General features: G+C 43.2%; 1 protein-coding gene across 1 annotated transcript; it reads right to left on the bottom strand.

Annotated features, from left to right (window-relative positions):
* Window positions 1-446: 446 nt before the first annotated feature.
* On the bottom strand, window positions 447-19519 carry HARS1 (histidyl-tRNA synthetase 1). The gene is made up of 13 exons (XM_028738226.2): window positions 19377-19519; window positions 18506-18595; window positions 12895-13014; window positions 12256-12351; window positions 11544-11669; window positions 10180-10287; window positions 9344-9442; window positions 7324-7417; window positions 6567-6694; window positions 6241-6477; window positions 4046-4162; window positions 2808-2954; window positions 447-885 (listed from the first exon to the last, which is right to left on the bottom strand). The coding sequence occupies exons 1-13, from the start codon at window positions 19452-19454 to the stop codon at window positions 826-828; spliced, it is 1500 nt and encodes a 499-aa protein (XP_028594059.2). The 5' UTR covers window positions 19455-19519; the 3' UTR covers window positions 447-825.
* Between the last annotated feature and the right edge of the window lie 427 nt (window positions 19520-19946).

Raw genomic sequence — 19946 nt, 5'->3', positions numbered from 1 at the left:
GTGAATCACTCGCAAAGGCTTCACCAACTGCACTATTCTGCCCAGTCCACACCAGCACCCCCCTTTAAATATATCATGGTAAAGATTGTAAGGGTTGCTGTTGCTTACTTTTAACTGCACCAGTCTGGGGCTCACCTTAAAGGCAAGCAATTTTCATACAAGTTGGCTGGGCACAGGGCCCATGTTCACTCTTTTGAAAACTTTAGCTATTCTGTTGTTATTTTGTTTAGGGAGAAGTACCGGTAAGCAGTTCCTGTGAGTAATAATAGGGCTACCAGGTCTGCTCCTGAGGCAACACCTGGCCAAAGCTAAAACCAATTATTTGACATGCAGAGGATTGGTAAAATAGCACCCCTGCTGTGAAATGTGCTTAATTTGAGAAATGCAATGGTGGCTGCGCATCATGTTTGTGTAGCTGAAAGGGAAAACATGAACACAGCAGAAAGCATGGGGTTGTTATAAGCTTTATTAATATAATGCTGACAGATGAAGTCAGAACAGGGAGAGTGCATAGACCAGAATGCTGAAAGTGTCATGCACTCTCCCTGTGTAAACACCAAGATGCTCACAGAGCAGATGGCGTTCCCTAGAAAACAACTCAAAGGTTTTTTTGAATTATTTTATAGGAGCAACTTTAAAAATAAAATAAAATAATGTCCTGTCACTCCTCAAATCCAGTGAAAAGAAGCTTCATGGTAAAATAAATACAGCTTTGAGGACCTCCCCCCCCCCCCCCCACGTCCAAGAATGTATTATGAGCAAAACGGGCATTATGTTTTGAAAAGGGTCTCAGCAAATCTTCCCAAGGGAATCCAGTGAAAACCTCTAGGGAAGACACGTTCGTCTCTTGATTTCCTCAATAATTCCTTCTCTGCGAACATTCACCTGCAAAGCAGAAACATGAGTAAGCTACAAAACATTGGTCTCTCACTCCCTACCCCAGCGCATTTGCCCCCCAAGAGCCTACTGAAATATCCCCCAGCACAATGGCTTAGTTTGTACAATATAGTAAGCCCAGCTATGCCTTACTGGGGCCATGCAACTGTGTGGGCTCCCAGAAGAGAGCTTGCAGAGCCGCTCTGCTGCACCTCAACCCTTTGCTAAGCGAAGCTTTGGCTTAGCCTGTCATCATGGTTAAGCTCTCTCTCTGCTCCCTAATCACCAACTATAGCCAAGAACAAGCCAAGAGTTTGACTTACTTTGACATGTGAATCAGGCCAGTGTATTCTGTGTTATAATAAACCACCCCTCTAGCTACCTTTTCCTCTGTTAAATTGACTTTGCAATTTTTCTATCACTTTAAAGTTGCAGAAGGTTTATCAAGTCCTCAGCTGGATCGCTCATTTGCCATAATTTTTGACACTATTCAAGTCTACATGTGCCCTGAATGGCTGCTTTTACATTGCTTTTTCTTGGATGTCACAGAATGTGTGTGTGTGTGGGGGGGGGGACACAGGGTTTTTTTAGGCAGAGCCTAGCAAGATAAGATCTCCTGTGGTTTTGCAACTGTGTGAGAGAAATCCTAGACAGAGGAGGGGGGGGGCGGGGGGCGGCGGAAATCTGCCCTCCAAACAACGTTGAAGAAAGTTTTGTTGCCTTTTCTTTTCCCCTCTCCTCCATGTCTCAGAGATCAATTAACAGCAATGAAGAGATCAGACCTCCTCACCCTGTCCTTTTTGGAAACAGGAGGTTTTGCCATGCTTAAAACAATTTAAATGGCAAGTTCACAAGATAAGCCAAATTAGTCGTATTTCCTTGCTCTGTAGCTAAGAACTATTACTCCTCAAATGGAACATACACTGCACTTTCAGTACTGCAGTATTTCAAGAGCATGATTCACCTTGTTCTGCCCTATGAAACAGTCACTGGCAACACCACCAGTACAGGTGTAAGGAAATCAGGATGGAAAAGTGGTCAGACAGACGTATTTGTGCATTTGGATGAAGTTAGTTGTGAGATTAAGCAAGAATGCATATGTTTAATATATACTTTAAGTGTATAATATCTAGGTTCCCATATAGTTTGTATTCTCGAACTGTTAAGCAGTTCCCTTGGGCTTTCTGTTACCCAACATAGCTGCTATGGCTGGCCAAACAAGATCAGGAAAGAAAAACAAACATTTGAATTATTGGGTTAGCAAGGAATGTATTGCTGTCTCCAAAATATATGTGTAACTGGCCTGAAAAACAAGTTGTAATTGCTTAAATTATAATAAAGTGTGATGTACCTCATTCAATACAAAGGAGCCAGTAAGAGCTCCTTTATCTTTGGATTAGATAATTCACACCTTATTCGAGACTTCTCTAATCTTAAAACTTCTTATCTCCTGCCTTTGAAAGACTTAAATGAATAGCATCAGTGAGCCTGAGTAGTAGCAAACAACAAGAACACTAAATGTGACCCCAGGGCAGACCTGATAACACTTGAGAACCAGTGTGACACAGTTGTTCTAATGCTGGACTAGATTGAAATCTCTGCTCCAGCCATATAGCTCAGTGGGTGATAACTGGCCAGGGACTGTCTCTCAGTTGAACTTATCTCACAGGATTGTTGAGAAGATAAATTAAAGTGGGGAGAAAGATGTATACTACTTTGAGCTACTTGTAGAAAGGTATAATATAAATGTAATAAATACATTTACGTTTGCGCAGATATAGTTTTATGTTGTGTGCAGAGCCCTTCTGGCTAATAAGACAAAGGAATTCCATTTTTATGAAATTACTCCTGCTTTTAGCTGGACATTAGTTATAGTTCTACCCTCAGTATCTTTCTCTTTGCAAAAACCTAAGGTGAAGAGCCATGAGTACCTCTTCTCTAGTAGCTACATCTCGCAGTTTGACCACTCCGTCATTTAGCTCTTGCTCTCCCAGGATGGCAACAAGAGGGATTCCCGTCTCCTCACAGTACTGCAACTGGTTCAATAGTTTGGGGTTCTTCTTATAAAGCACCTCTGCCTAAAAATCAGAGGGGAAAAAGTAGGCCAAGACAGAGTAACCTCCACTGTTCTTTGCAAGTAGGTTTCAAACCGTGGTGTTGGGGGACCATTTAGAAAGCTTATCCAGGTTTTCTCAACGAAAAGAACACTGATTGTACATAGGCTTATCTAAAAAGAGGCTATTCATCATTCCCATCCCTCCCCAGCAATCTGGAAATGTATGCCTAGTGTGTTTCCTAGGGCAAACTGTTAGCCCACATGAAATTCAGTAGACTTGACCAATGACCCGTGTGAACCAATCAAACATACCCAGAAACTTCAACACATTGGCTTACCATGGCAGTTTTAGGGGGTTCTTGGTAGGAGTAATGATGCAAATAATATTTCCTGATCATAGAAAGATTGAAGCCTGTTGTGCTATACACTACCTACTGGCAGATGCCTCTAAATGCCAGGAATATATTGAAATCAACACCTAGATTCCCTTATTGCAGAACATAATGATCCTTATAATGCAAACTTAATTCAGACTATACAAAGTCCAAGTCATCAACACTGCATGTTTCACTTAAGGCTGCAGATCTAGCAGGATTTTGCATTTTTTTAAAAACAAAAGGTTAGGGTTACATTCATCCAACTATTTTAGGATGAAGTATTAGGCTATTTAATCAACTAGAGGGCAAACCATGTAGCTACACTGCCACTTGCCCCAGGCCACACCCATCCTCAAATGCCTTTCTCTAGGTGCCTCACCCTTTGGAAGTGCCTTGAACTGCAATAATACATTTTACTGCTTGAATGGAGGTGAATGTGCATGGGTGTAGCCGGTGGGGGGGGGCAATTCCCCCCCCCCCCGATCAAGTAAAACAATAGAAATATTTAACTAACTGACCAATCACGTCAGTTCTGCCCCCCTAACAAAAATCCTGGCTATGCCCATGTGAATGTGTGTAGGAAGGTCTGGTCCCCCCACCTGTCAAACATACCCCTATTCCTATTATTCATTCCTGCCACATGACAAAGACAGGAACAGAAAGAACTCCCCTTCTCCCCACCCCTAATTCTATGACCCCTATTTTGGGCCCAACCCTTTATATACTGCAGTTGCACCTTGATCCCAGAATCCCACAGCTCAGAAACAAGCTTTAGCCTCTCTTCAAGGAGTTTCTTCTGAGCAGACGCCACCAGCACCTGGGTCCCAGTTGTCCGGATCTTTTCCTCAGAAGCCTGAAGGTGGAGACAGAAGTTTGAAAAAGATACATAGAAGCACTCTAACAAGAGAATCCCAAAATTCATGTATGCCAGATGATTTCAAGTAGTTATATGAGCTTATTTCACTGTACAATAGACTATTGAACTATCCCAACAGTACTGAAGAACTATGCTACCCTTGGTACTACAGCAAGCAAATAGGTGCTGTTGCGCATTAGAGACAGATGTGTTTATAGCAAACCTGTAGCTCAGGGGTGTCCAACCCATCAACCACGATCGACAGGTTGATCTCTGGATGATCCCCAGATCCTTATCTCTGCCCCTCCCCCCTCGGTCTTTCCCTGCATCGCATTTAGTGATCGTTCCTTTGTTGTCTCCTGTAGCGCTGCGCTGTTGGTGAGCAATTTATTTTAATCCTGGACACTTGCTGTTTTAAAAAAGGTCAACAACTTTGGTCTGCCTCCCTAAAAAAAATGGGTAGATCACAGTCTCTTGGGAGTTCAACGTCCAACTACTCTATTCCGAACTTAAAAATGGAAAGCGTAATGCTGGTGGTCAACAAAAGAGGTTTAAAGACTGTCTCAAGGCAAATCTAAAAAAATGTAGTATACACACTGACAACTGGGAAACACTGGCCTGCGAGGATGCCTTTACCAAAGGTATCATGGGCTTTGAAGACACTCAAACTCAGGACGCAAGGGAGAAACCTGCTAAGAGGAAGGCACGCTTGGCAAATCCACACTGTGATCAACTCCCACCTGGAAATGTGTGGATCCAGAACTGGCCTCCACAGTCACTTACGGACTCCTTGTTAAAACCATGTTTATGAAAGACAATCTTACTCAGCTACGAGGGATTGCCAAAGAAGAAGAAGCTGTAGATGCAGCACATATCCCAGTGTAAAAAACAGTGAGATTCAAGTAGAAAGACCCCACCACCACAAACACAACAAATTGCACCACAACAGAGCCTTCCTACTACTAATGGACCTGCTAGCTATCATATGGAAAGTACGCCTTTCCACCCTTTTCACAGGAGAAACAGCTTAAACACTTAGGGTCAAGACTGGCTAATAAGCTCTCTGGCTGTTAAAATAATAATACATTCATTTTTCTTTTGAAAAAAAAAAGATCAAGGAGAAATGTGATATGAAGTTTATAAAATAATGGATTGTGCAGATAACTTCAACACATTGAAGGAAAATGGTCTATTTGTACATACCCTCAAAGAACTTCAAAAAGCTGGTGTGCAAGCGTAATGTATCCTCTGAACTGAATTACATTTTTCACTTTGTATTTCCATGCAAAGTGATTCTGTGGAGAAGTTTATCCCTCTAAATATTTCTAGTTTGGGACTCTGTACCCTGGCATACAGAGTAACCTCTTCCACATTCTGTCTTTTCTAGAGAGTTTAAGCATACGCATAACTCTATCCCCATTCCATTGAGACACTGATACAAATCTCATTCAGCCCCCACTCCCTTAAATACTTGTGTAACGGAACTACAGTGGTGCCTCGCAAGACGAAAAGAATCCGTTCCGCGATTCTCTTCGTCTAGCGGTTTTTTCGTCTTGCGAAGCAAGCCCATTGACAGCTTAGCGGATTAGCGCTACAGCGGTCTAGCGGCTTTTCGCGATCAGCTGTTAAGCGGGTTATCAGCGGAACAGCTGATAGGCTGCTTAGCGGCTTAGGAAAAGGGGGGGGGAAGTGGAAAAAACCCGCGGGGGCGCGCAAGATTTTTTCGTCTTGCGAAGCAACCCCATAGGGAAATTCGTTTTGCGAAGCGCCTCCAAAACGGAAAACCCTTTCGTCTAGCGGGTTTTCCGTCTTGCGAGGCACCACTGTATGGGGTCAGCTTGGTATGTCTACAGCTAAACTCCAGTTCCTCCAATAATGGATATATTCCTCAACATTTTGGATGAGCAGGTACTCACATGACAACTTTAGTTGATGCAAAAAGTCTCTCAAAATATACAGTGTACTTAAAAGCTCTTGAGAGTCACATGGCTACAGACTCCAAAACTGACAGAGCTTGTAGTTGTCTGTTGTGAGCTAACCAAACCTTGAGAAAGGGAAAAGCAAGCAGTCCTTACCGCCACTTTTTGTTCCATGATGGAGAAGATCCGTTCAATGCCAACGCTGAATCCAACACAAGGCACTTTCCGCCCCTTGGGGTCAAACATCCCTACTAGTCCATCATAGCGGCCACCTCCAGCTATGCTGCCCACACTAACAGACTCATCTGTCTGGTCACTTTGCTGGAGAACAGCCTCACAGATTACTCCAGTGTAGTAATCCAAGCCACGAGCCAGGCTCAGGTCAAAGGAAACCTGCAAAATAGGATCAGAACCTCCTTAGCGGTCAGAAACACACAGGTGATTAGATAGACCAGGATTAGAATTGCACTGCCCTCACTCACTTGCTCCAAAATGCCGAAAATAGTCAAGTACTCAAACAGCAGCTTCATTTCTTCAAGGCCTTCCCTAGCCAGCTTGTTCTGTGACAGCTTTGGATCTTGGAGCAACTGCTCAATCAGACTCAGCCCACCTGCAGAAGTGATACATGCGGTACGTATTATCCTCTGCAAAATATGCATCAGGACCGACAGAAAACCATCTCCTGCCAACCCAGCTCAACAGTTATTTCTTACTTCTCTCATCTGATGCAGTTGTATCTGTTTTAATATGGCTATACTTAGGTTAAATAGAATTTTAGACACTGGAAAGTTAAACCCACAGACTCCTTTGCCCATCAGCTAAGTGTTTTAGCCGCGGTTGCCAGTACTCTCCAGAGGGGGTGAGGAGGCTGACCACCCCTTTGGTATTTCAGACTATGTGCAGAGTCAGACATGACGACCTTACAGGAAAATACAATGACCCGTATGCTTTTGCTTCCAGACTTTGGATTGTGCTTCTCTTTTGATCAGTATGGAGATATACTTCCCTTCTCCCTGCAATGTGTCCACAGAAATACAAGAGAACAAACAACATCGTTTCCTGTTCTCTGTCCCTCCCCCGCTCAGTTGTGTATGCATTGGTGCTAACACAACATCCCTTTCTGTGTCACAGAGATTAAACACTATCTTGAACAGCAGCTAGATGGATTGCATGAGCATGAGATCCCAAGCCCACATGCCTCAGAATAAGAATGACAAAGCTTTCCTTTTTCATACTCACCCCTAAGCTGAACATATTCACCAATATGATCTGCAATCTCTGGCGAGAGACCCTTCTCTCCAACCATCTCACTTCTCACATCTTCCCAAGCCATCTGTGTACAGAATGAGAGTTATATGGTCTCTTAATGTTTTAACAAGTCATTTATCCAGTGGTTTTTTTTTAACCACTTATAAGAGCCTGGGATAGTTCAGAAGCATTTTCCTTGTCTCATTTCTATTCTGATTCCATGGGACTTCTCTCCATATTTCAAACCCCTGTTGACTAACAAATGAGAAAATAAACTCCAGAACATTCTACCAAGTCCCTGAGGGGTGATGTGCAATAAAAAAGCAACAGCATTACTGCAGAAAAAGTGCCTCATTTGATGGGAGATACACATAAGACATGTTCAGGCATTTGCTATAGTGAGTATAGGGCCAGGAGTATATATACAAGCTCTGCCTCAAAACATGCACTCCCCTCCCCTGCCCAGTCCCTGACCTTCCTTATGTTGCACAGGGAAGGTGTGCCTAGAGCTTCTACTTGCAATCAGGGATCCTGATATAGCAAGATCCTTCATCACACAAAACTGTTGAGAGCAGGGCTTCCCTGCTCCTACCCACACTTAATTTTGCATTAATTTGAAAAAAAGGAGCAGGGAAAGCAAAATATTGTTGTGGTGCAAATTAACTAGACACTTGGGATTTGTGATACATGTACTGGAACCTATCCTTTCCACAGAAAACAATTCAAAAATGAAATAATGTTAGCATTCTGCCTTGGCCTTATTAAGTGTGTACTATTGCATGTGGAACTCTGTGTGCTAACTTGGGTCTGCCATATTTGAATGGCAGCCCTTTGAAGAGGTAAATAGTGTGATGTGGCAATCCAAGCATTTCAATAGGACAAAAACAGATCCGCAAACTGAGCAGTTAAGCTAAGAAGTCAAGGTAATCATTACTCATTACTCCCAGCATGTGGGATCTTAAGAAGACAGAAAGAGTAACTTTAAACTGCGGACGTCTCAAGTTGTCATGAAGTACTAGACTAATGTTAATGGAGCAATTAAAAGAGTAATTATAGAATGAGTGTTGATCTGAAAACTTTATTATACCAAGATATAAACAGTAGCTATAGCGAAAATTAGTCTGCAAGTTATGAGCACTGATAAGCACCTTATTTCCGAGGGTTAAAAAAGAAAAACCCTCAAGGTCAGCCTAATGGAAAATTGTCCACTGATCCCAGTTGCAGGATCGTGCCCAAAAAAACAGAAGCAAATAAAAAGTACCCCACTACCACTATGGCTCATGATTATGCATTTAGTTATGTAATATTGAATGTTATCTGTAAACTGTTCTGTCCAGTTTCCTCTTTTTGTTTAAACGAATTCACGAAACAAGAACTTATACGCTGATCACTAATGACCCATATGTTGTAGATATCACTGCAAATGTATTATGCTATTTTTGTGATATACGAATGGCATGAGAAGGCTTGGTCTATTTATTAGTAGATATTAGTAATATTCCTATGATCCTTGCTTATAAAACCCAATAAATTCCCCCCACAAAAGTTTTTCAAAAAACAAAAGCTCCACCTCCTGCATATGTGTCAACTTCTTCCGGACTTGACAGTTTCTCTGCCACTCATAAATAGCAATCCAGTATCAGTTTCATTCTCAAGGAGCAGGGTTTCAGAAAAGGGGTGAGGGTGAATATTCAATGCTGTACCCATAAGGAAAGTTCTTAGGAAGCCTTGAAGACCCTCTTTTCTCTGATTATCATAAGCGTTGCCTTCCTAGACCCAGCCAGCAGCCCCCAACACACTGTAGTTCTGAGGGAGGACCAAAAACTATCGCAACGTCTTCTGGTAGCCTTAGGTGCCCAACTTTTTCTTTCTTTCTTTCTTTTTATTATACACTTTGATATTTTCTCTATGGTCACACCATGGGAAATGCAGTGGGATGTCAATGCCTTTCCATGTTTACCTAACACTTGAGCCACGGTAAAAACAGTATTTATTATCCTGATGTCCTTACCTTGTCTAGCTTGTCCACAGCAGAGCAGATGGACCGGAATTTGCTCTCCGGAACTCCACATACTGCAAACATCCCATCAAGGATACGACGGTCATTGACCTGCAGGGAAATTGATTTTTTTTTTTTCCAAGTAGCAATTCATGGTTCATGCTTCTGCATGTTATTACCTCTGAGGGGCAGGGGAAAGATGAGGCCGTTGGATGGGCAGCTGCCTCTGGCTCACTTTTGTGGGGAAAAAGGTCCCTGAAGTACTGAAATTGAAATCAATAGGAGATACATGTGCACATGTATCTTGTGGAAACATTATCTCACTCATGGCAGAACTGAACACAGCCCTCCTCTTTCTTTCTACAGTATGGAGAAGACACCAGCATTGAGATAATTAGTAACAATCTAACTCTGAAATGGGCCTTTTCTGCAGTGGCTCCCTGCTTGTGGGATGCTCTCCCCAGGAAGACGCATTACGTATCTTTAGGCACCAGGCAAAAACATTCCTCTTCCTCCATGCCTTTGGCTAATTAAACAATCTATGGCCTATCAACAGTCTATCTATAGTCTATCAAGGTATATATACAATGTAAGTGATTTAAGTTTGCTAGGACAATTCTGGTAAGGGACCTGCAAATACAAATAAGGAAAAAGGAGCAAAAGCTGGGGAAATAAATTATTTCTAATCAAATTTGAGGAAGCACAATGAATATATACTGAAAAATTAAGACAAAACCAACTGTGTTTCTCATTTTATGTTCACAGCAAAGGACAAGATTAAATAAATAGAATAGTATTTTGTGTACATTCTGGATAAAACTGCTCTAGATTTCTAGACTTGTTCTCACCTTGATAACAAATGCTCCTATTTGTAGGGCACTCAGGATCTCATGAATAATCTTCAGGCACTCTGCATCAGGAATCATGGGGTCATACTGGCCAGCAATGTCAAAATCCTGGGGCATAAATTGCAGATGTGAAAATCCTTAAAGCATAAAGCATCCACCTGAGTGACAGGCACATAGGTTGCTCAATACATAGTTCACATCTTCCCCAAGTCTTGACAGCACAGCAAGGCAGTCGTTTAAACCAATTTTAACATTGTATATTTATATTCTTGTAACCTGCCTTGGAACTCTATGGTGAAGGACAGGTAAGAAATGTAAAAAATAATAGCAGCATGGATTGTCAGTCATTTGGGATTTGGAACAAGCCACACATTCAAGCATCTTTAATCATATCAAGGTACCCACAAAAATAAAAAGGTGGCAAAGATGATTAAAAAATGTTGAGGCAAATCAAGACTGAGAAAGCATAGTGAATGTATGCAGACAAATTAAGACAAAATGTCAGTTAACTGCACTTTGGTGGCAGCTGGTAAACAAGCATGTAGGCACAGCAGTGTATCATTTATACAGCACCATTTATGAACATACAAAGCAGCCTATCAACAGAAAGGAGATAAAAGCCCAGTTCAGACATTGTGCCTGAACAGAGTACTACAACACGGGGTGAGGGGCTTGCTTGTTTGGCTCTGCTTGCTGCATCCCTAACTTCCTCCCACTGAGTCCACTTAAAAGTGTTCTCCAGGTTTCCTGCTGTGAGATTTCATGGCTGAATGCACTTAAAAACAAAAGAACTGGAATTCGTAGAACTCCAATAAACTCTAGAATAAAGGAAATCTGGAAAGGAAACCACAGACTGTGCTACAGGAAGTTTTCCACCTTCTCCCTCCAGGCAGTGTTCTTTCCCTTATTTCAGTAAGGCAGCCCTTCCCTCCATTCCTGAAGCAGCTGATCGTCAGTGGACAGCCTAGCCACTATAGCGACTATATCTTTTTAGGCAGCTGTTCCAGGTCCTCCTATAGTTGTCAGTCAAAATGAAAACAATTACTTATGTGTCCCACTACCTTTAAGGTATTTTCATCAGGCTTTCACTGAATCAAGGGAAGTGTTCCTGTAGAAAAAGGGCAGGGGGGTTGAGGATAACTACAAAACACTCTGTTACATTACTGTATTTTAAGCTCTGGAAGCAATTCAGGCAGGAGAAAGATGTGACAGCCAAATACAGGAGGAAATGGGAAAGGCACCAGCTGGGTCTGACTGGAAGAAGGAAGTAGAGCAAAAATGTTATATGCAGAATGAGAAGGGAGGAACGAGCAGGAAACCAACTAGAGCCATATACGCTTTAAGGCCATCCTACAGATACTCACACACTGGTAGAACTCTCTGTATCGGCCTTTTGTCATGGCTGGGTTGTCCCGCCTGTAGACCTTAGCAATATGGTAACGTTTAATATTGGTAATTTTGTTCATAGCCAGAAAACGAGCAAATGGAACCTGAGAAGAGAAGGCTAAGGAAAACATCTAAAATCCTAATGTATATAATTCAACCTATACTACTGGGTGCATTTGATCTAGTGGGTTGAAATGACTTGTCATCTGCTAGCTGACATCAGGAGGCAAAAAGAACAAGATGTGTAAATGAATAGAAGCAATGGTGCATATTCACTTTTTGAAAAGCTTATACTTCTTTAAATGAGGCACACCATTTTTTTTTTTAAAAATGCAAATACTCCTAAAAATTGAGAGCAACAGTGGTTCCTGTGATTCCGCATCAGCTGTGACCTCCTCTTTCAAAAAACAGGATTGTACAAAACCTGCTAGTCTGCATGACCCAACGTACACTTATTACCTCAATTTTTACACGTCATTGCCTGTTTCCATGCTTGTGACAAAGTGACCAAAAAAAATTGTTTGTTTTTAAAAAGAATTGTGCCATCAAAATGATGTTCCAAAAGTTTCTGAATCTACTTAGCTTGAGTAATAAAAAACCTGCATTTTTTAATTGGAATAAGTGCAGATGTTCCTCGTCTGCTGAAGAGCAGTTTTCTGCCCAAGCTAGGAGCATGGGATTTAAGGATACAGTTAAATCATAGCGAAGAGATAGGAGCTCTCCCCCCTGATCTTTCAGATCATAGATCAGCTTGGAATCTTCTCCATACTTCCCTGTCAAAGTTTCCTAAAAAGTAATGGACAGGAGAGGAGATAGAAAAAATAAAATAAATCAAAGGCAAGTAAAGAGTTATGGTAAGCAATAGGTTTCTATAGGGCAAAACAAATGCATATTCAGGCAAATTTGCTCTTATAAAGCCGTAAGGTGCATGGGGAGGGACCTTAATAAAATCTGTATTCTTTCCACCCAACTTTTCTCCTTCCCTATGAAAGTGCCCCTTACAAAATGTATATAACAAAAACCAACACAATAATAAACTAAATAAATGTAAAACTGACACTGCAATCCTATACATACCTAGTCAGAAGTCTCACTGGGTTCAGTGTGACATTCCTGAGCAGGTGTAGGACTGCAGCCTAAGTTCAGGAAGTAATTCCACAGGAAGGAAATTCAGTGTGACACTGGCTCTTTAAAACATTTCTTTATTCCCCCTTCTGGTGTTATTATGTTTTAGAACTTGAAATATTTGTCTGACTTCTGGACTAACGTTTGACACTTCTACCAGTACCTTTCCTCAGTTGCCCTATTCCCCCTGCTGCCCCCTCTCACCTTTAGTTCAAATACTGGAGTATCTATTGTCTCAGCTCCATGGCGTTTGAAGCAATCGATGATGACGCTGAAGACTCTGTCTCTGATTGCCATCTGCTTGGGACTGTAATCCCGGGTACCCTGAAAGTCCAGAACAGAAGACAACTTGATGGACTTCTGTTCCATTGAACACATGCTATGTTCAGGCAAAGTGAACAGAGAAGGTAGGCAAAGTGGTGAAACATTTTCAGCACTCAGTAATGGGAAGAAATTCCATGACAACTCTTCCAAAACATGGTGCTGGAGGATCTTACCTGGGCAGAAAGGCAAAAGAATTTGTGGTTTAAGAAAAGGTTTTAAAGTTATGACTTTGCCCTAGGACTCCCCACCCCAAAACAGGGTCATCTACCACCAATGGCCCTAAGGGGAGGATCCTCATGAATATTATATTTTTATTTTCCTTATAAGCTGCCTTGCTTTTTGTCCCCCTGACAAGGCAGCCAAAATCTAAACAGATATCAGTCAGAAGGAAGAAGTCTGTTACTTTGTTCTAGGGTGGAAGACCTACATGTGGAGGTCTATTCCTGATAAGAACACAAATAAGCAATTCAACATGCTTGTAAGCCACCTTGTATATATTTTGAAAAAGTTGAGATGCTTAATCAAACTATAAAATCAACACTAAAGCAGGTAACTCATAGATTGGCAGGGGGTTGGACTCGATGGCCCTTGTGGTCTATTCCAACTCTATGATTCTATGATTCTATGAAAACCAGCAAGGCTTTAAAACAACTATAAAAATAGTCTGCTAACTATTTTTTTTCAGTCTGCATTGGGGTTTTAGCAATTCAGCAATTGTTTTACTTCCTGCAGTTTTAAAATGTCATTGTTTTTATTTTAATAATTTAGAATCTTAAAATCTTATACTGTTACATGTTACAGTTGAGGTTGCAATCTGTTTTGTGAGGAAAAATAACTAAACAGTTATCAAAGGCAAAGGAACTATGCCAAACTATGGAATTCCATGTGGAAGTGGAATTCAGCAGCAAAGTTTTCAAGCTTCAAAGCCTAACAAGCCAACTAAGCTAGGAAACAAATTAACAAGCAAAACTAGCTCTTACCTTTACTACATTCTACATGAATTTTTATATTGAGCTGGGATTTAAATGTGGCTGCTTGTGATAGTATCCAGATCTTACCAACCCAGTTCTGACCTAGCAATTGCCATACTGTACTAGCCTGTAACAACCAAAACAAGGAAGAGGCTTGTGGCACAGTAGGCAGGGATAGACAAGCTTCAGTTCTGATGTACCGACTTTTTAAAAGCTAGAACCTTGAGTTCCACCAACCAGAAACAAAATGATGGCGCTGAACACTTAGAACGAAGGGCCAGGATGTCTCTGAGCTGGTCTAGTGTGCACCTACACACAATCATGCTGAACTTCAGTCTTTTTTTCAGAACCCATTTGCGCAAGAGCATCCTCTAGTGGCTGCAAGATTTTATAACAGCTGTATTTGAGATACAGTAAATGGAAAATGGAGAGTAGGAATTTCTGTAAAGTGTTTTTGTCAGTGGAGAGTAGAACATATTGGAAAGGATTAATTCATCTTCTGGTAGGCAGGGCCAAAGTTTATAAAAACTATGGTAGTGGCCAGCTGGAACAGGAGGGAACCTTCCTCCCAGGTGGTAGCCATAACTTTTAAAAAGTAACCAATTTCAATAAAGAAGAATACTGTATATAAGGAAAAGGAAACCTCTTGACTGGAGCACTCAAGAAACGAATGAAACAAAGCAGTACCCACCAGAAGGTGGGAGGAGAACCCTGTGACAGAAGCTGCTGGAGCAACCTCCTGCCAAAGGATGTTTCTGCAGAGATGAACTAGTCTACCTTAGAATGTCTGATGAACATGGCTGGACGGGATCAGGCTGCCTCTGATTTACGCAGATAAATTTATACAGTGTGGAAGTCATATATAGAACTGCTGTGGTCACTGCCCCCTCAGAGAGATGTCAGTGGGCAGAATCTGGGATCTGGCATGATAAAGCTGTGCAGTAACTACCTCTGGAGGGGATGGCATGACTTGGTCTGGAAAAACCCTGTCTCTCGGTGTACTCCATTCAACCTTCTAACATGGAGCTGGAACCCATCCAGATTTGAGTGGAGAATTAAAAAAAGCCAACAGTAAATCCAAAGAAACAAGTTCAATGTCTTCTAGATTAGTTGGTAACACCCTTTCCTCAAAGTCTTTGTGCTGTTCAAGTGCAGCGTTTATCAAAATGAGAATGGTGGTTCCTGTTCCAAAACATATTGGAAAAACAGGATGTTGGGGAATTCCAAAACAGAAAGACAAAGCCTTAAAAACTTATCCTTTGCAAAGTGGAAAAATGAAAACATACTAGCAGCTCAGATTATAACGTGAAATGTAACTTTTTCAAAAATGCAAGATGTTTTTTAAAAGGCTAGGTAAATAAATAAATAAGTCTTCCACATGCCACCAAAAACCCACAAAAAATGGAAGCTGAGGTGTCGATGTAACAAGTCCCTCTTCCAAGCAGCCATCTGGTTCACTTTCCTTGATAGGAACACATGGAATACAGCTTCAGAAAAGGATCTGAAGGATCAGGGAGGTATATATGAAAGGCAATCCTTCAGGTAGTCTAGTCCCAAGATGATAAAATCAAAACAGGGCACAGAATTGGAAGCAGACTGGGAGCCGGTGCATCTGATAAAGCACTAGCATAATATGATGAAAATGTCCTGTCCCAGTTATCTTGCAGTCCTGTTTAGGACCAGCAACAGTTCCCCGACCATAATTAAGGGCAGTACCACAAACAATGCATTTTAACAGTCTAATGAGAAGGTTGCTATCTCCACTCAGGTATGGTTGCAGCAGGTATAACAGCTGAAGTGGATGGAATTTGTCTAATGATTGTGCTGGATCAATAAACACCCAGATTGTGAACATGATCCTTTAGGACAGGAATGGGCAACCTGTGGCCTTCCAAATGTTGCTGGACTCCACAACTCCCATCTGCCCCAATCTGCATGGCCTACAATGATGGGAGTTGTAGTACAAGAACATCAGGAGAGCCATAGTTCCATATCTTTGCTTAAACAGATATATACGTGGAAGAAGGCCGGTGCAGATTTTCTTCAAGGCCAACACATCCCAGTTTTCTATTTCAACCAGGGGCGAAACTAGACTTTATTTCATCCAGGTCAAAGACCGAGTTGGCATCTCCCACCCGCATTTCCGTACACCCACCCACACAGGATGGGAGCCTCAATGGTGCCCTTCTGGAGGCTTCACCTGGGGCAAGAACCCGGATATCCCCCCGTCCCATAAGCCACAGCACTGATTTCAACAACGTATGGTCTTTGAAGATAAAGTGGCCACTCAGTACTACATGCAAGTTAGGATCCCACTGTTTGGTAAGAACTGCACAAGCAGGAAGATTACAACATAAGTCCCCTTGCACTGGTGCAATGCAGCTAATTACTATGCTAAACCTCTGAACTCATTTAGAATTTGGGGCAGCAGTGCAAAGTATTTGTTATATGCAGCTAAAGTAGCCTAGCTGCACTGGGAAAGGGTGGAATTGGGTAGGAAAGTTATTTTGGTGAGAGAGGGAGAAATGGCCAATTTAGTCAGTGTCCTATTCGTTATTCCTGGATCCGGTCTGCATCTTGCACCAGCAAAGCACAGCACAGTGAAACATGAATGGGATAGCATTGCCAGTAGCAAATCACAGCACCCTTGACATATAAGCAGCAGCAGGAGATGCACTTCAGTCATCAGGTCACTATTCCAAATTAATGAAACCATAGGGTTAAAAGCTGTCATTGGCAAGTTAATCAATAATACAGTAACTTTAGTCTATTCCTAAACTGGACTGCAAATTACTTATTTTTATTTGAAAGAAGCATGCTGTCAGGGGTTCAGGAGCAGAGGCGAGGGCAAGGGAGGAAACAGAGAGCGAGGGGGAGGAGTCCGAAGAAAGGATGAGTGATGACGACGACCCGAGATCTCCGAGTCTTTCCAGTGAATCGGAAGATTCACAGAAAGGGGCGCCAGTGGCCAGAGCAAAGGGGGGGCCTAGGGGGACACCCCAGGAGGAAGGGACCAGCGGGGGTTCAGAGGGCAGCAGTTGGAAATCGGGGCCAGCGTCCCCACCAGAGCGCAGTGGAGAGGAAGGACGTCAGGGATCGAGCCCTGGCAGCTCGCAGCAGGGAGGAGGGCATGAGTCAGGAGTGACCACACCCCCATCGGGGAGCGAAGAAACGGTCAAGCGGAAAGTGGAAGGCTGGGCGCGCGCGCCAAGTTCAAATGCACGGGAAGGCGGCGCAGTAAGCAGCCCGGAAAGGGAGCCAGGTCCTAAAGCCCGACGCAAGGAGACAGGAGGGTCCGGGGGGTCAGCGTCAGAGGAGTCCCGGAGGGAGGAGACCACGGGGGACAGAGGGACCCAGAGAAGGACGGTCAGGCGGAAAAGGTGGAGTAAGGCGAGGATATTAAGTTGGTGTACGAGGGGCGGAGATTCAGACGGAGCTTCGCCGGTCTAGCCATAAGACGTAGAGTTGCACGCAGCAGCTTGGAAATGGAAACTGTAACTCAATAAAGACTTTTATAAAGCGAACGCTGGCTAGCGTGATCCTCTGTGAGCTGGGATCGGGGAGCAGCTCTGACACATGCACTAGTGGAATGGAACTTAATCCTCCTCTCTTCTGTAGCCCCCTCAACCAGTCCTCAAAATCACCTCTGAGAGCTTGGTGGACTCTCTGGAGAAGATTTTGGGAGGGCATGGGGCAGAGAGGAGGAAATGGAAGTGCCAGCGAGCTCTACTGGCACTGCTTTGGATGCAATCCATAGTGGAAAGCTTGATGTGGAAATCAACCCAACGTGCAACACCTGCAAAAAGGGCAAATTTCATGTTATGAATGATTGGAAAGGGATTGGAAATAAGCCTGCCAATATCAGAATACTGTTGTATGAATCTACAGTAAGATCACATTTTGAATATTGTGTACAGTTCTGGTTACCTCAACTCAAATAGTAAAGATGGAAAAGACTGAGAAAAGGTCAGCTAAAGCTATAACACCTTGTAGGGACATTTATGGAGCATCGGGTCTGAGTCCTTTCATATTTTCTATATTGCTGGAGGCTTCAAAGAAAACTGATCCCAGTTTGAGTATATAGGACTCCACAGTGAGCGGTGCAGCCTGAGGAAGGAGGGCAGATTGGGGTGTATAAAAAAAGGCCAGATACAAGAAGACTGAAATACTGCATTCAATTCACAGGATTTAGGTTCCGCACCCCTGCTATGTACACTTACCAGACAACAAGACCCACAGAAGAGAGTGGGGCTCACTTCTGAATACACACCTAGAATTTGCAGGTGTAGGAGCAACAAACAAATCCCCTATAGTTTCACTGAGAGAAAGACATGTTAGATTCCAGGAGGACATGACTTGAGCCATCAGAATGGAAATCACTAGTCTTCCTAAACCCTCGTAAGCTTTCATTTGCATAAAAAGTGTGCACACTTGAGAAAATAAGAGTACTGTACATGAAGGAATTCTGCTCTGCCATGCACTGGTGCTTATCACAGTACTGGTGGGGCTAAAAGGTTTACCTTTGGTGTCTTGAGGACAAACTTAGGTCTGTCTTCTTCTGGACATATTTTTGCCTTCATGTCCAGCAGCTTTGCCACCTGGTCTGCAATCTGAAAGGTAACATTTTTTTAATCAATTCAAGTTACACGGCTTTTATCTAATTCATATTTATACAATAGCTTTACTTAAGTAAGCTTGGTAATGGTGAATACTCTAACCCTGATACCATCCTCAATCCATTAAAACTCACCAATAATGGCAAATCCTGCTGTGGGTGAAGCCTCTCTCCTACGCTCATTTTACGAAATACAAATCTTTCAGCACAAGATGGATTTAAAACAGTTTGGATCCATTTACAAATTGCTTATTTTAATTGATGTGTGTTAGAACTCGCTTGTTAGAGAGAGAGAGGAAGGAGAAAGGAAAACAGAGGAAAACTCTCCTTCCTTGGTGGCTTTTAAGCATCTGTCACGGATGCTCCTGCAATGCAGGGGGTTGGACTAGATGACACCTGGGCGATCCCTTCCCACTCTAAAATTCTGTGATAAATTAGGTCTATTAATTTTGACACGTCCAGTCTGAGACCTTGTCAGGGAAAAACATAGAATAATAATAATAATAAGGTCCCCGTTTCCTAATTACATATACAGTATGTGTATATATTTTATCCTGTAGAGATCCATCTTTTTGGCCCCCGATAACGACTTGCGCGGAAACCTCTGGGTCGCTTCTTCCAGGCTGTTAGCGCCTCGGAGGCCTCCGCGCTCGCGTCCCAAATGACAGGGCCGGGCAAGGAAGGAAGGAGGCGGCGGCGGCGGCCGCTCTTCCCCGCAGCCTCTGCCCGCCCGCCTTCGGCCTGAAATATGAGGGCCACCCCCCGCCCCGCCTCACCTCCTCCTGGGGGGCCTTGTCCTGCTTCAGGCGCCGCACCAAGTCGGCCTGCTTCCTCAGCGACTCCTCCTCAGCCATGGCCACCGCCGCCCGCCTCGCTCAGCGGCTGAAAGGGAAAAGGGGCTCGCTACCTCAGCGCCTCCGAGCATGCGCAGTCGCCTGTATCGAGGCTGCGAGGGCTGCCCGCTCTTTAGGGGGCGGGGCATTCAGCCACGCGCAGGCGATGCCGGCTTCTGAGCATGCGCACTGGCTCGCATCGATGCCTCGAGAGCTGCCCGCACTTCAGTCTTCGGCCGGCGCCCGGGAGGCTGATGCAAGACGGGCTCGGAATGGCACGAGGAGGAGAGGGGCGGGGCGGGAAATGAAAGAATGGGAGAGAGGAAGTGACGCGAATAGCGCTTTGTTTACATGTCCCCTTCTATGAACCCATGTGCATATATTTAGCTCCCAAGTCTGACATCAGAAATGGCTCTGTTTGTGAGTGTGTTTAAACAGTGAGGGGACATTTCAGCCTTCCAGGATACTCTGGCAATAAAAATAAAAAATATTTCCTTAAGAGCATTTGGTACT

Source organism: Podarcis muralis, chromosome 8 (assembly GCF_964188315.1).
Source record: "Podarcis muralis chromosome 8, rPodMur119.hap1.1, whole genome shotgun sequence".
NCBI lineage: Eukaryota > Metazoa > Chordata > Lepidosauria > Squamata > Lacertidae > Podarcis > Podarcis muralis.
Note: the sequence above shows the minus strand (reverse complement) of the source record. Positions and strands in the feature narration are given on the sequence as shown.